Source organism: Aulostomus chinensis, chromosome 6, assembly GCF_037954235.1.
Source record: "Aulostomus chinensis isolate RoL2024-O1b breed Wild chromosome 6, RoL_Achi_v1.0, whole genome shotgun sequence".
Taxonomy (NCBI): domain Eukaryota; kingdom Metazoa; phylum Chordata; class Actinopteri; order Syngnathiformes; family Aulostomidae; genus Aulostomus; species Aulostomus chinensis.
The window spans coordinates 17,427,707-17,443,836 of record NC_141325.1 but is presented as its reverse complement, the minus strand read 5'-3'; the positions used below and the strand labels follow the sequence as shown (position 1 = coordinate 17,443,836).

The following is a 16,130-nucleotide window of genomic DNA, read 5'->3' as shown; positions in this document are numbered from 1 at the left end:
TAGACCAAGCATGGCGTGATATTGAACAAACATTCTGCAAAGAAATCCAAATATCTGATCTCCCTTTTATCAGCCCTGTTATCAAGCATCACAGCTGCTTTAAGTACATTAGCATCAGCAACACCCTCATAGCCTGGTGGGAATTTCTCAAAAGCAATGGGCTCTCGAACACCCCTTGCAGGCTCACGCCTATCTGGAACAATCCTGACATCCTGCAAAATAAAAAAACAATACATTTTGCTGCATGGGCCAATAAAGGGATTAAAAATCTAGAGCATATCTTCCAAGACAAAGAATTCATAGAATTTAACCAAATTACAGCAAATTATGGTATCAACAAAAACAAATTTCTGGAATATCTTCAGCTCAAATCTATAATACAGGCACGGTTTGACCTTACCCAGTTAGACTTAGAGCTTCCACCTAGAATAACAGATTTTTTTTTAAAAATTTCACCCCCTAAGCTACTGTCTAAAATTAACTCAATAGTTTCAACAACAGAACTTATAATCTCTATTCCTTCATCCAAATGGGAGAAAGATCTGTCGATCAACCCACACCCTAACTTTTGGATAGAAATCTGCTCCAACACTTTTAGAATGATTCGCAGTAGTAACCTACAATTAATAAATTACAAAGTTCTCCACAGAACACACTACACAGGACAAAGGATGTTCCGGATGGGCCTCACACAAACAAACATTTGTCCATATTGTGCGACTGGCTCACCAGACTGCTATCTGCATGCTATATGGCTTTGTACACCTGTTCACAATTTTTGGCAGAGGGTTTGTAAAGACCTATCACGGTGGTTAGGGTACCCCATCCCCATCTCCCCCTCACTTTGTCTGCTAGGTGACCTCACTAATGTTAATATGGAAGTAAACAAATCCTGCATGCTTCTCACTGCTCTAAGCATCGCAAAGAAGGCCATCCTGATGAATTGGAAATCAAAGAACAACCTAAGCATTACTCAATATAGAAACCTTTTATTAGACCACATTTCCATGGAGAGAATGTCTGCTTGGGAGGAAAGTCGATCGTCAGAGTTCGAACAAATCTGGTCCCCGATAATTAAATCCATCACATAGTTTTGATTAGGGGGGGCTGGGCTTCGTGGCTCTGGCCCCGGGGCGGGTGGCTATGGACGCTGGCTGCCTTGGGTGTCCGGTGGCTCGCTGGGCTGGTGGGCCTGGGGTTACTGCCTTCTGGGGCGGCTTTGGGTCTCGCCTGTTGAGGGACGACGTGGGGGGCGTGGGGGCGGCTTCCCCTATCATGGCGGCACCCTATGGGATTGGGGGTTGGGGGTCCTTGGGCTGGGTCGGGGCCTCCACCCAGCATGGGGGGGTCGGGGGCCCTGTGCTCTGCTGCCGGGGATTCGCGCCGGTCCCCCAGTGGGGTCCTGCGGTGGGGGGCTGTGGTCGCCTGGTCCCCGGGCCCCGGCGGGGCGTGCTGGGGCCTGCTGTGGCAGCTTGGGCATATTTGCCCCCGGACGATGGGAGGAGGGTGGGGAAGGAAGGTTAGGTGGGGTTAGGGAGGGAGGGGGGTCAGGGGGAGGGGGGTCGGGAGGGAGGGAGGGAGGTAGGGGCTGGAGAGTGAGGTAGGGGCTGGAGAGTGAGGTAGAGGTGGACTGCTTGGCGCCTGGGACTTGCTGACCTGGGGCCCTGCCGCTCCCCCGGGGGGGTCGCACCCACATTTGGGAGGGGTTTGCTAGCCTCGGCCCACCCTCGGGCAGGCTGGGCCCTGGCGCGGTGTCCTGGACTGCCACCACTCTGGACAAAGGGAGGATGCTAGGGGACGTCTGAGGATGGGGGCTGACCTCCTTGATGCTGATCGAACTGGGGGCCCTGACCACGGGCTGCTGGCTGGGGGTTCCGCTGTGCACTGGGGGCCTGGGCCCTCCCTGCCCTCTGACTGCACGGTGGTGGGCCCTCTGCCCGGATCTCCGGACAGTGCCCCTTGGTGCTCCAATCTGACCTCTGGACCAGGGAGGCTAGACTCCCTGTCGGCTGGTTGCAGTGGTGACGGGGTGGTCAGCGGGGCCAGTCTGGAAGCTGACCCCCTGCAGGTCTGGCCCATTCCTCAGCTCCTCTCATTGCCTCTCTGTCCCATCACATCACATCTTATGTATCACTAGGCCTTGAGGGGCTGGACCCCCCAATTTTAATCACATCGTAGACATTTAGGGCTTGGGGGAGTGCATGAGGATGTACTGGGAGACTCTGCCGTCTGCAACCGGCGGGGCTCCCATGCCCTGGGTGCCTCCGCCAATTTTAACCACATTCTAGTCATCCACATCATCACATCTACATTCCCATGCACAACACGCACCCTGCACCATGTTGGGATGGGGGGGCAGCTGAGGCAGAGAGTGGGTCCAGTGCTGCCTCCTTTGCTAACTGCACCATTGCGGGCTTGGGGGCCTGGCCGGGGCTCTTCGGGGGAGGGGGGGGGGTGGTCCTCTTCCCGGCATGGTGGTTGGGCTGGGGTTGGTCACGGGCCCTGCTGCTGTACGGTGGATCACTCGCTGGCGGTTTCACTAAGTCTGAGGTGCCCTGGACCGTATCAGCATCTATGGTGTTCTCAGCGCCTCTGAGCACTTCTAGTTGAAACTTGGATGGCTTTTCTCAATTCATCTCATTGCCCTGCAGTAATCAGTTTCAATAAATACTCGAGCTTAAATTTCTTTCAGTTATTTCTTATTAAGAAATGTTGATGAAGAGATGTTGATAGCTGCAACTAAACAGCCAGTGACCTAGTATGACATTAGTCCCTCTACGTCTTAGGAGACCTCCTCCTGCCTGGAGGTTTTAATCTATTTTTGAGTCATTCCTTTTATTAAGCCTCTTCAATGTCATTTCAGTGGCACCACAATCAGTGCCAGCTGTTGGTGTCAAGACAGCTTTATTGTCATACAGCACATGTTCATCAGTTTTACAGGTGATTATGACTCAAGTGCAAACAATGTATTAACATATAGAGATCAGGGACAAGATGCTTGAAAGCAGATAAATGGATACCGACATTTAATTAGGAGGCTGTATGCACCTCACTGTGTCTGTGTGAAAGGGACCGAACATTATTATGTGTGTAAGAGCACATCAGTTTTGACTTTAATACTGCTTAACATTTTTCTGTTGCGGTATGGTGGTGCAGTGGTTAGCACTGTCGCTTCATAGCAAGAAGGTTCTGGGTTCGAACCCCGGCTCAGGCCCAGGATCTTCCTGTGTGGAGTCTCCATGTTCTCCCTGTTCCTGTGTGGGTTCTCTCTGGTACTCCAGCTTCCTCCCACAGTCCAAAGACATCAAGTGGGGACGAGGCTGATTGATACTCTAAATTGACTGTAGGTGTGACTGAGTGTGAATAGTTGTCTGTCTCTATGTGTTGGTCCTGTGATGGACTGGTGACCTGTCCAGGGTGAACCCTGCCTCACGCCCAATGCCAGCAGTGATAGGGTCCCCCCCCCCCCCCCCCCCCATAACCCCTAATGGATAAGTGGTATAGAAAATGGATGGATGGGCAACTCAATAGAGCACTGCACAACATAAGTGTATCACACGTTTTATTATTAATTGAAATCCCAGTATAAAACAATATCAAATATTAACAAAATGTGAACATTTCATTGAAATTTAGTCAAAGATCAGGCCCTAATTGTGATGCACCAATGAGGAAAAGCTCAGTGCAAACAGCAACTTGACCAGTTTGCAGTAAACACTGTGTCTAGGTAACATGGCCGTAAATGTACACTAATCAAACTCAACAGTGCAGCAAATTATACTAAAATAAAACCCTGACCCGAGCCTGAAGGGTACTTTCAGTAGTAGTAGTAGTAGTAGTAGTAGTAGTAATGTAGACCATAGAGGATTTGACAAGATATTTACAAATTATGTTCAGTTGTGGCTCAGGTTGGGACAAAAAAATGTCCAAACTGCAATCCACGCAGATGGAAGTGATGACAAGTAATAAAAAGGCAAACAAAAGTAGAGGCTACTTTTAATGTGTATGAATACTGCTGACATTGTGGAAGCTCTCCTTCATTCATCAAATGCAAAAAAGTCTGAAAAAATGGACATGCGCTTCCCCTCAGATTATTAAAAAGCCACGACAAGCTTGCAAAGACACAAACCAACTGACTGGAAATATAAATTGCAGCTACAAAGTAGTAGAAGTTTTAACAAAAAACATTCACATAGATCTGAACTTTTTACTGTGTGCTCAGCAATATTTACTGTTATGTCAGATAAACTTGGGCTCAGTGGGTCCTGTCTGAGTTTGAGTGTGAATTAGAGTTGAACTTGAATAGCCATTTTATTGTACTTTACCATGTCTGAGGTTGTTTTTCCCAGTTGTGAGTACAGTCCAAGTACTTTAAACTTGAGTGTTATCTTACTTACAAGGTCCCACCAGTGATTAAAGATTCAAAAAAGGAATGGTCTTATCATTAATATGTGTTGAGTTAACTGGATTTCTCTGTCCTCTGAGAATCACTCACCGTGCCAAGAGAGAGAAAGAGGTTAATACTCAATTTTTAAAGAGTGAAGACCGACATCTTTATTTGGAAATGTTACTGTTCACAACAACACAAATACACCCTCTCACAGTCTGGGCAAATTGAACCATCTCTTAATACAAAAGCAAGACAGGAATCGGCTCGGCAGTTTGACAAAAACAACTACATCTTGATTCAGTTTTTCCTAAATATCATTAAAACAAAAGGTGTTTATGAGAAAATAAAAGCTCAGTGACCAGAAAGCAGACACTTGGACCCCTGCACAGGACCATTTATTCATTGCCTCTTGGTGTATCTGATAAATGTGTTATCATAATCAAGACTGCAGTCCAGGGGCTGGCCTTTGGCAGAGCACTGTGAGAGGCACTGGGCTTTTCACCGTCATTCACTGGGTTCTTTACTTTCTATATGTTGAAAATGAGACACCAGAGCTCTAATTAACAATAAAGAAATGAGGTTGATGCATTCATGTAAATTATGTAGCACAAAATACAGATAAGCTACATGCTCCCACAGTATCACATATTCATTGTATTATTTTCTTTTTTCTAGAACAAGGCACACAAACCAATAACCAGTATGGTGGCGACTTATCACCAAACCACAAATATGTTTGGATTTACTCATCCTTGGCCAAAAATCAAACAAACGGAACATTATATTGAGCACATTTTTGAATGAAAGTGGTGAAAGTATCTGATTCTTATTTTGTTTGTCGCGTACCAGTCGGTTGGCTACTTTTACTCCTCGTCTCCTAGTCCTTAGTCACTAAAGCAATACGTCACTCATAATTGTATTTTTCTATTCAAGTACTCATAATATCTTGAGCTCACAGGTGTTTTTATCCTTTCTGCATTACTTCCTTGTGATTCAAGGGTGTAGAAAGAGCTAGCCACGTATATTTAACTTGAAGCTAATGGTGACTGACAACTGACAGCAAAACTATCAATGTACACACTCTTTTGTCCAGTGTGATCCACATCTTTATCCAAACACACTGATTTGAGCTAATCATAAAGAACCTATAATAGCACTCGTATACAGTCGTTAATGGTAACAAGGGTAACCGTAAGGGTTAGAATTTCTTTATTTTTAGCTCAAATCAAAGTGTTTGTGGGATACTGAGCATAAAACTGGATAAAAAGAAATGGATTAGAAAGCATGAGGCACTTGAGAGTGCAAAATATCAATTTTAGACAGTTTTGGGGTTTTTTTTAGCTGCCAGCTGCCATTAAGAGGAATGTATGTGATTGGCTCGCTCTCCATTCTGAAGACACATTGAAGTTTGTCATGGGGGGAAATGTGCTTGTGAACTCATGAAGGAAGTTTATGACAACTTGAATAATATGAACAAAAGTGCTTTGTCTTTATTTTTGATAATGATATGCTTTCTTTTCCCAGTAAATGAAAATAAACCTGAGCAATGGTTAGGAGAGAAGGCTTTTCGTGCCTGCCACAGTACCTACACGCTCTCATCAGAGTAGTTTGAGGAGGTATTAAACACAGGCCTCCATTGTTCTGGTCACAGAGTGCATTAAGCTTTTCACACAACTACACTGAAAAAAAGCATGGGAGAACTCAGAGAAAAAAGAAAGAAAGGATAGTATCAGAAATCATTCCATTTCATGATTTTTTTTTTATCAGAAAATGGCAAGCTCATAAAATGATGCTGGTCATGATCTTGTGCCAAAAGTATGGTTTGCCAGTTAGTACATGGGTAGTAACTGCTCTTTGACAGTTAGTTCAGGTTACACGGTGGGATTGTACTTGGGCACTTACAAACTGTCACAAGACTAAATCTGGTGTAAAATGGCTCACAAAGACTCAATGTCAATTTTATATCTCTGGTTAAAAATTATAGCTTTGCATCTTTCCTTTCACATAAAATCATAGAAACAAAATATTGACCCAAAAATACAGTTATTCTGAAAAGCATATGATGAAGCGGTGTTTACTAGAACCCACACACTTCTCTCATCACTTCACATCGTTCTGATCATCACGGCATTAGAACAAAAAATTCTTTGTACAAGCAACATGACTAGTTTTAACAGGAAACAGAATCTCTGGCTTTGTCAAAGGTACCAAATTGATCTGCTGAACCGTAAGAATTTCTCAAAGCACAAACTATGTAAATGTGTATAGTCTTAGTCATCCACAAAATTGCTGCTAGCAATCAAGTGTTTGATCGCCAAGTTGTCTCTCCCCTAGGCTGACAAAGCAGATTTGGCTTAAATGACTCAGCCAGTGTGAGGCAAGGTGGTGGGCTGGTGATGTTTTATTCTAATCTGCTTACAAGGAACCTGGGTGAATCACTTCATGAGTAATCAGATTACTGTTTCCTCTCAAGTGCTGCCGTTGTCGGCTGAACTTACTTCAGTTAGATTTGAAACAACTGGACTTTTACATTGACGGTGACCTGGATGGCAGCATATTCAGAAGTAATCTGATCAGGCTCTTTATATCTGCTCCCTGTTTAGTTACTCCATTGCATGATGTGTGTTTGTACCCCGGCTGATATTTCCATGGACAAACTCACATCTGACGAATTGAATAAGGAATATTAAAGTTATAGTTCATAACTTTTACATATTAAATATCCCTCACATTCAGAACACAAGAGCTAGACACCACAGTTATTACAAAAACACAACACACATCAACTGTGCCTAAAATGGCACAAAACTAGAAATTCACTCTCCATCACTTGTTAACCCCAATGAGTGAAATGACAACGAGACATTGAGACTTCAACAAGTACACAAACCCATGAAAATAACCAGCGTTCTTCTTTGGCCAGTGGCCTTGGTGTTCTCTGAGATTTTTGAAAATATGGCCATGTTTGGCCTCGGGTAGTAAATGCCACGCTGCCGTGTTATCATGGCTTCCATTACATTCCGTGGCAAGATCACTCTTACTCTCTTAACACAGTATTCAAAATCCAATGTTTATTTAATCAATATAAATTCTAAGCTGACTTTAATCTAAATTTTAAATCTGCAACGACTGTAAGGCAGAACATTTGCTGTGAAGGACACAAGTGAAATCAGATTTTGTTTTTCTTCTTCTAATTTCCTACAGCTCATGTGCATTGCCTATATCAGGCTAATGTGACTCTCGGGCCCATGTTGAGCGAATTCTACTGGGAAGCAGATATTTGGATCAGCATCTGTTTGAAATTTTATTTCATTAAGGGAGATCATTTTTCCCAATAGGCACAGCAATCCTACACACGTTCTAGTCAGTAAATTCTCAGTCACCTTCATACATGCAAAGTACACCAGAGGACAATAGTACCATAAACCTTGTTTTTTGTGTCGGCAATCGAAGAGGTAATAGATAATGTGATGAATAGCCCTTCACAAATAAATAGGACACAATTTACTCACTTTCTTGTTATAAATACTCTCTTTACCTTTTTAAAAAACTATTGATATTTGTCCCCAACAATTACATATTTACAATTGAACTAGATACATTGTTTGAGAAGGTGAAGACATAAGAACCACACATGCTACTGCACAAGATATTCACATGCAGACGATACAAAGCTACTCTACAAAGTTGTTCACAGTTCTCCTTTAACTGCATCGAAGGAGAAAACATTTTTTTTGTTTGTTTTGTTTTTATACGTCACAGGCACACAAGCATATATTGACTACATTCCAAAATAGAGGATCACACATAATATCTAATGTCTTATGCAATTCTTGTGGAATTCCCATGTATTACAAGTGGCAGGAATTTTTTTCTGGAAGAATGATGCATATTAGTTAAATATATGTATGAATATCTTTATTTTAAGTGTGAAAGAGCATGATTTAGCTGCAGGGGCTGTGACAACTTAACCTTGATCATTGAGTCATGGGTGGATTTACATATGATTTGATTAAAAAAAAACGACAAACTCTTAACACTTCAGGTTCGCCACAGTGAGAGCAAGCATGGACGAGCTGTTTCAACCGCTCCAGCTAGTCATGCTCTTCTCTACCTTTAACGAGCACTGAACTAGAAGGTTTTTTGTTGTTGTTGTTGATTATGAAACACACAGCTGGAAAAAGAAGATGTAGATTGTACTGGAAAGTGCACCTGAGAGTTTTTCAATTGATGTTTTTCAAGCAGGATGGGTGGCTCTTTCTGCATTCTGGTGTCACAAAGAAATGATGCAGGAGGAAAAAATACATATATTTTTGATGTCAGTATACCTATTTGTTTGAAAAGCAAGATACATTTGCTGCTGAAGTATCACTATAAATGTTGGAATTCACAATGGTGGTTCAATCCCTTAAGTTTGTGTAAACTTGAGATTTCTGGTTGTTTGTCCATTTGGTTCCAGATTTTGAGTTTAAAAATATATGAGACATATATTAATATTCTAAAAACCAAAGTACTCCTAAGGGATTTCAAAGGATGCTAATTAGCTACTGATGGCGATCAAGCAAAAAAAAAAAAAAAAGCCTTGTATGGCAGACAGTAATTGTAGCTTACATAACACTCATGAATGCCCTCAGCATAGTTTGTCTAATTAAAACTTTGTGTGATGAATGTTTCCGGAGGATCAGTCAACCAGGAAATCACAGTAGGAATTCTGTTCTAATTGATAATAGCCCTTCTGGTAGCACAAGCGGCACAAAATGTAGGTGTATATCTACAGAGAGGGTTGGAGTTCAGTTGTTAAATATCGAACAGCCTGTGAAGAGGTAAGAGTATCACTGCGGGGTTGAGTTACAGTTGCGGAGTGAATACAATGAACAAGGGTATAAATACTTTGTAAAGGCTCCTCCTCAATTTCTAGTGCCATTTTAGAGGTCCCCTTTAGATCTAGGAATTAGTAATTGCAGTAAATATTCGTGTGCAGTATTTTATTTTCATAGGTAGAGTATGGTAACCCATGTATAACCTCAATGAATGTCTTGTGACACGAACACATCACCAAACATTAAAACGCCTTCCGGCCAGTCAATAGAGATGGCTTCTGTTTTATAGTCTGTTTATTCTAACAGTAGATATCCACTGATATCCAGATAGCTGGGAATCTCAGTCCATCACGTGGTCACAAGCTCCAAAAACGTGAGTAAGAAAAAGTTGGAATAAATTGTCTAAATGCTGTGAGGGTGCCAACAACGTAGCTATAAGATTAAACGAATGCAACCTTTTGGACAATGACCGCAAAATTTTAATATCTCTGATACACTGTGTATATGGTGATAACTTATCAAAAGATAATCACCTTATCTAAATATAACAGGGAGATTACAGAACTGATTTTTGTCATGACAGGATATGACTTTATTAAAAATGGCCTGTCTCATCTTCCATAGTATGTGTTTGTGTTCATGCTCTTGTATAATCCAGCAATGAAGAGCTACAGTTTCAATTTCTTTCCTTTCAAAAAAAAATTAAAAATCAATACGGGCAAAAGTAATTTATGTGTATTCCAACACTGCTGGAGGGCAACTGAGTTATTTTTGGCCAAAATAATTAAAAGATGAATTTTATTTGAACACATACAGGATGCTGTTGTTTGGGGTTTGTTTGTTTGTTTTTTGCCTGTTGTTGTGATGGTGTACCCTCACAATTAAGAGTGAAGAACATTTCCTAGCATAACAATCTGATGCTGCTATCGCTCAGCTTCATATCCAGTCACAACATAAGTTAGGAGCTTAAAATGTGTATCACTTGGGATTTATTTCAAGTGTTCCTTTTCTCCCTGAGAGCAGTATGCATTTGAGTATGAGGATAATAGTACAACGTCATGAATCAAAAACTTGAAGTATAGTGAAGTAACTGTAACGTATTATTACCACTGCAACCACAACTGTCAATAGTGTTTAAAAGTTTCAATAAAATAATCATTAGGTTTACTTAATGTTTCAACAATGATGACCTCTGGTCTGTTGACTAATCAGATCGTGTCCAATCAGGAGCAGCCGAAGATTACCACGGGAAAGGATAGTTATCTGCCGGTTTCTCTTTTCATTCTTGTGGAGCCGTTGCTTGGACATGCATGACACACAGTGGAAACCAAATCATTAGCTAAAAAGGCCTTGGTTAGTTTGTGTTTCACGCAGGCCTACTACTTTTTTGGCACCCATTCAAACAGTTAAGAGCAGTCGTGTCTGTTGCAGCCCAATACTTTTGCTCAGGAGGCTTGCAGATTTTTTTTGGGCAGCTAAAATAGACAGAGAAAAAAAAACAAAAACTTTTTTCAGCCATATTGATATATCATCAACATTCACTGTGGAGTCAACATTTTCAGTTTGTCTCTCAAACATACAGAGATATATAAGAAATAGAGCAGTAGGTTGAGACTGCCTTGCAAATGTGCTTATTTTTTCGATAACACAGGCAAGGTGAAGAGAGATTTCTCTCTCTCTCCTCTTCCACTTTCAGATACACAGGATTCATGTGGAAACTAAATATGAATTAAATTCATTATATGACATGAAAAAATGTCATGCCGGTGAGAATTATTAAAATAAACCTGACGGGCACACAGACAGGGCAGAGGCAGTGTTGCCTGCAGATGCAGCTTGGGTGAGCAAAGATGTGAGGGGAGACATGGCTGACGCGCTGCAAAGCAAGACACAATATTTGTGTCCTAGTCTAATAAAACAAAGACATTTAGAAATTGATGTTTTACATTTTTATTTTTTAAGTGGGATTTACAAGAGCCACAACCAGCTTTAAAGTGCCGCATGTGGAATGTGAGCTGCAGGTTGAGTGTGGCAGAGTTAAAGGCTTGGTTTGAACGCTTGTGAAAGGGATGGGCTTTCTCTAAAGCTGTTATTGGAATGGCACAACAGTGTCCTTATGGGCCATATAATTGATTTTCATAGTTGACCTCATTAACCTCAGAATGTTAATTATATTTAGCAATATAAAGTTGTGCTCCTTTGGGTTTATAGGGGGTTGTCAAGTTACGAGGACAGCTGGGGGACCTCCAAAAGGGCAGGTGTCCTATCATAGAAGGCCCTTCACAGTATAGGCAACATATGTCAAATATATCCAACAGGAATTTTCTTATTGAGCAGTTTGCATCGACAAACAGGATGTTTGTTTTTTGTTTTTTATAACAGCATTAGACTTACCAAGAAATACACCAACAACGGTATGTGATCGTGGCCTCCGTGGGCCCTCAGTCCCAGTTATTTTACAGTTTGACTGCAACCGCAAAACACTTTGAGATTTACATGGAACATTCATAAGAGCCTTGTGATATATTAATGAATAAATAACATTTAATCCAGCATCAGTACAGTTAGATGTACATGTTTGCAAGGCAGATTTCAGAGTAAAAGCTGATTTTAAAAAATACAATTGAAGCATTTAAGTGTTTGACATACTTTACCATGAAAATTAAGTCTTTTATCTCCCTCACCAGGTTTCAGGACTGTCAATATCAATTTATACCATTGATATGTGCTACTGTTGTTCCGCTAATATATTGTAACACCAACATGACTGAATTTTTTAAGATTAGTATAACAACCATAAACATTCCACAGTTTTGTTGTCAGATCTGATGGCTTGCTTAAATTCATCTCTTCTTCTCATGTTTAGTCTTTTTTTTTTTTTTTTTTACAGTTTTAGCAATTTAAATGTCTGTTAACAGAAAACTGTCTAACTCAAGTAATAATAACTAATAATATTCTAATAATATATAATATGGAGCGGTGGCACGGTGGTGCATTGGTTAGCACTGTTGCCGCACAGCAAGAAGGTTCCAGGTTCCAGGTTCGGATCTTTCTGTGTGGAGTCTGCATGTTCTCCCTGTTCCTGTGTGGGTTCTCTCTGGTACTCCAGCTTCCTCCCACAGTCCAAAGACATCAAGAGAGGACGAGGCTGATTGATACTCTAAATTGACTGTAGGTGTGACTGTGAGTGTGAATGGTTGTCTGTCTCTATGTGTTGGCCCTGTGATGGACTGGTGACCTGTCCAGGGTGAACCCCACCTCTAATAATATATAATATGGAGCGGTGGCACGGTGGTGCATTGGTTAGCACTGTTGCCGCACAGCAAGAAGGTTCCAGGTTCCAGGTTCGGATCTTTCTGTGTGGAGTCTGCATGTTCTCCCTGTTCCTGTGTGGGTTCTCTCTGGTACTCCAGCTTCCTCCCACAGTCCAAAGACATCAAGAGAGGACGAGGCTGATTGATACTCTAAATTGACTGTAGGTGTGACTGTGAGTGTGAATGGTTGTCTGTCTCTATGTGTTGGCCCTGTGATGGACTGGTGACCTGTCCAGGGTGAACCCCACCTCTCGCCTGAAGGCTGCTGGGATAGCACTTAGTCATAATAACTAAGGTTTCCCTCCAGTCTAGATCCTTGCTCGTGTTGTACGTTGCTTTGGACAAAAGCATCTGCCAAATGAAATTGTAGAATTGTGGAAAACAAAAGTCAGTGTGCTAATCAGGGTACAACCGCCCTGTTGTGCTTTCAAATTGAAGAAATAAGTGAATAAGTTTAGTTTGGTTTCTCCTTCAAAAATGATTTTTCATTGTGAGATGAAACTATAAAATTTGTGGGACATGTGGATTGAAATTTTAGAAGTACAGGCAGCATAAGATGATTCTCTGCCATTGGTGAATGCTAATGATTTTTCTTTGCTAAAATGAAAAATAGTGAAAAAAAAACACTACTAGCCAGACAGCAGTTGTTACCAGTTCATGTTGTATTTGTGGTTTTCTGCATTTTCTTCATCCAAATGTGTGCATATTCTGAACTGTCCTCTTGTGGATGAATTGTGTAATATCCAAACCAATGTCAGGGGGGCATGGAAGCATAAGGGGCTGAGTTTCAGATAGGGCTGTTAATTTTTATACATAAGGGGGGCATAAATAAGCCTTGAACCTTATTTCCACATACGGTTGTTAGGTGCCTGTATTTCAGATGATACACGATGTATACCACCAAAATACAATAGAAATGCCTGATGATTTGCCTGGGCTGACGGGCTAAAATTTTCAGTTTTCTCAATACTAACATGAGTGGAATCTCCAAATGAGACATTGAAGCTGCAGAGAAAAGCCTGTTATTCAGCTAAACTGTTGTCTCTTTTGCAGGTGCTGTCTATGGTCTGTCTGAATTCCACAGCAAAATTCAAAATAAGTTATGCAAGAAAAAGGCAAAAACTAAACTGAAGATAAACGGAAAGAGAACCTTGACAAACGCATATGAGATCACAGAAGTTTCCATGGGAAAAAAAATACTTCTAAGTTATTAAAACATTTACTGGCATCAAACGTTCCTGTGTAGAAACACAGCTAACAGGTTAATTTAGATCTTTCAACATCTGATACTCAAACAGGATTCACTCCTTGCAAACCATGCTGTTGTGATGAGGATGTAAGAGGAGAAAAGCCTTGATGAAAAAAGATCTTCCCTCTCTAAATATAAATATATAAATACGGCTGTCAGTGTGAAAGCTGTTGAATGATTATTCCAACGTCTGATTTCATGTTCCATGTTGAAGCCCTTTGATCGTTAGGCTTTGATTACAATTGCAAGCAAAAATTCAATGTGTTTTTACAAATGTGCAACCTAGACTTCTCAATATATCCATTAGTCCTGCAGACCTGCAGAGCTATGGTGCCTTCACATAACATTTAATTAAAATTTTTTATCTGTGTTTTGCTTCTGAAATCTGCTTTGAAAATGTCACCTAAATGTCTAAAGCATATTTATACATTTATACAAACAGATTAAAAACAAGACTTTAGTCAGCTTGGTAACATGCCTGATTGCATTAATAACCAGATCAATGCAACCGTTCTTGGCTGGGATAAGAGAGTTGTGTTCCCTTTCTTCATTAACAGAATATCCTCATTCCATTCACACCAATTTCAGGGGGAAATATGTTTATTTGCCATCCTCCACAGAGCCAGACAAGAAGTTTCTCTCCTCTGGGTGATGGCTAGTTAGCTTCGTGAAATGGATGGTAGTGAATGGGCTTGGTCGCATAACTATGTCAAAAGTCACTAAATACATTTCTTTCTTTCTAAAACTGTTGTTGCCTGCATTTAACCTTTTAGAATCAGATACATAGCCAGTTTCCTGACTGGCCGTAGTGATTTGATGCTGCTGATTTGATGCTGTTTCTTGGCCACTAGATGAGTGACTGCTTCGACTAATCATGGCCGACTTAACTCTTGACAAACCAAGATCCTTAACCTGATCTGTTTGACGTAGAATACACAGGAGGGGGTACCACAGGTTTTGGGATCAAAGCAGGAAAGATGGAAGATGCTAACTTGCTAACTTGGAGAGAAGGGTATCCATCTTTTTTGGCTTTGGGTTGGATGGCAAATAAGCATATTTCCCATAAAAGGGGGGGGGCACAATGTGTGCAACAGACATTGTGGGCCTTAAATATGAATATTGCAAATTTTCATTTGTTATTCTAATTTCAGGGGGGCAGACACACTGAGGTAGTATATTACTTTATATCTATGGTCAATTAAAGTAAAAAGGCCTGTATATATGTTGGCCTCTTTTCACCTGTTGTTATTGGCACTCAGTGAAGGACATTGGTTCTAGTGATACTAAAATCCGCAAATCAACTTGAGGAATGTGTCAACTCAAATCGACACGGCAGTAACACCCCCACTGCTGCAAGATCCTTTTTCCAGGTCTTCCATGATCAAGTCGTGTTCAGTGACATGGTTGAGTCGCCTGGAACTGTTCCTGTCCAGGCTGTTGAGAGAAATAGGCTCCAGGGAGGTCTGTGCATTATTCGCAGGGAGGACAGAGTTTGGCTGCAGCCTGTGAGAATAGGTTTTCCTCCGCTGCCCATCAGCTGTGCAAAGACTGAACTTGAACACCGCCTGGAATCCCCCACGGAAGTTCTCATTGAAGAAACCATAGATGATTGGGTTGACGCTGCTGTTGAAGAAGGCGAGCCAGTGGGCGAAGGGGTAAATATAAATGTTGATGATCCTGTACTGTTGCTCAGTCAGTCTGGCATAGTCGCTCAACATCATGAGGGTCCATAAAGGCAGCCAAGAGAGGATGAAAAGCAAAGCAACTATCAGAAGCATTTTGATCACTCTTTGCTTCTTCTTTGACACAGTATGGCGGTTGTCATGGCCAGGCTTTCCTCCTGTTGGAACGGATGTTTTAAAAAGTGTAATGCCAATCCGGGCATACATGATCACAATAAGGGAAAGAGGAGCAAGGTAGATATTTGCAAACAAAACAGTGGTGTATATTTTTCGCATCTCCTGGTTTGGCCAGTTTTCTCTGCACCAGTAAAAAGGACTGGTTTTGTTGTCGTAACCCAGTAACACCCTGATGGTTTGCTCCTTGGTCACTTGTAGCATCACACCAGATGGACACATGATGGATATGGCCAGGACCCAGATAATGACTATTATCAAAGTGGCTGTGGAAATGGTCAGCTTTTGCTTGAATGGGTAGACAATGCATCTGAATCTGCAGGAGGATTAAAAAACAAATACAATGAATGAGGGAAATGCATATAACACACTTTAATCCGATTATAGTTTTCATTAAGGGACCTTCTAACGACAATACGTAAGACCTCTATATATACATATACTGTATATATAATGTGAAGGGGTCATTAGTAACTCAGCCTCCCTTATGACTTTTATTGT

General features: G+C 41.4%; 1 protein-coding gene across 1 annotated transcript in view; it reads right to left on the bottom strand.

Annotated features, from left to right (window-relative positions):
- Positions 1-4,022: 4,022 nt before the first annotated feature.
- Positions 4,023-16,130, bottom strand: part of npffr2a (neuropeptide FF receptor 2a) — a 38,468-nt gene continuing 26,360 nt past the window's right edge. Inside the window, exon 4 of the mRNA XM_086206879.1 lies at positions 4,023-15,945. Within this exon, the coding sequence (XP_086063005.1) occupies positions 15,093-15,945 (853 nt within the window). The 3' untranslated portion in view covers positions 4,023-15,092. The remainder of the gene's footprint in view (positions 15,946-16,130) is intronic.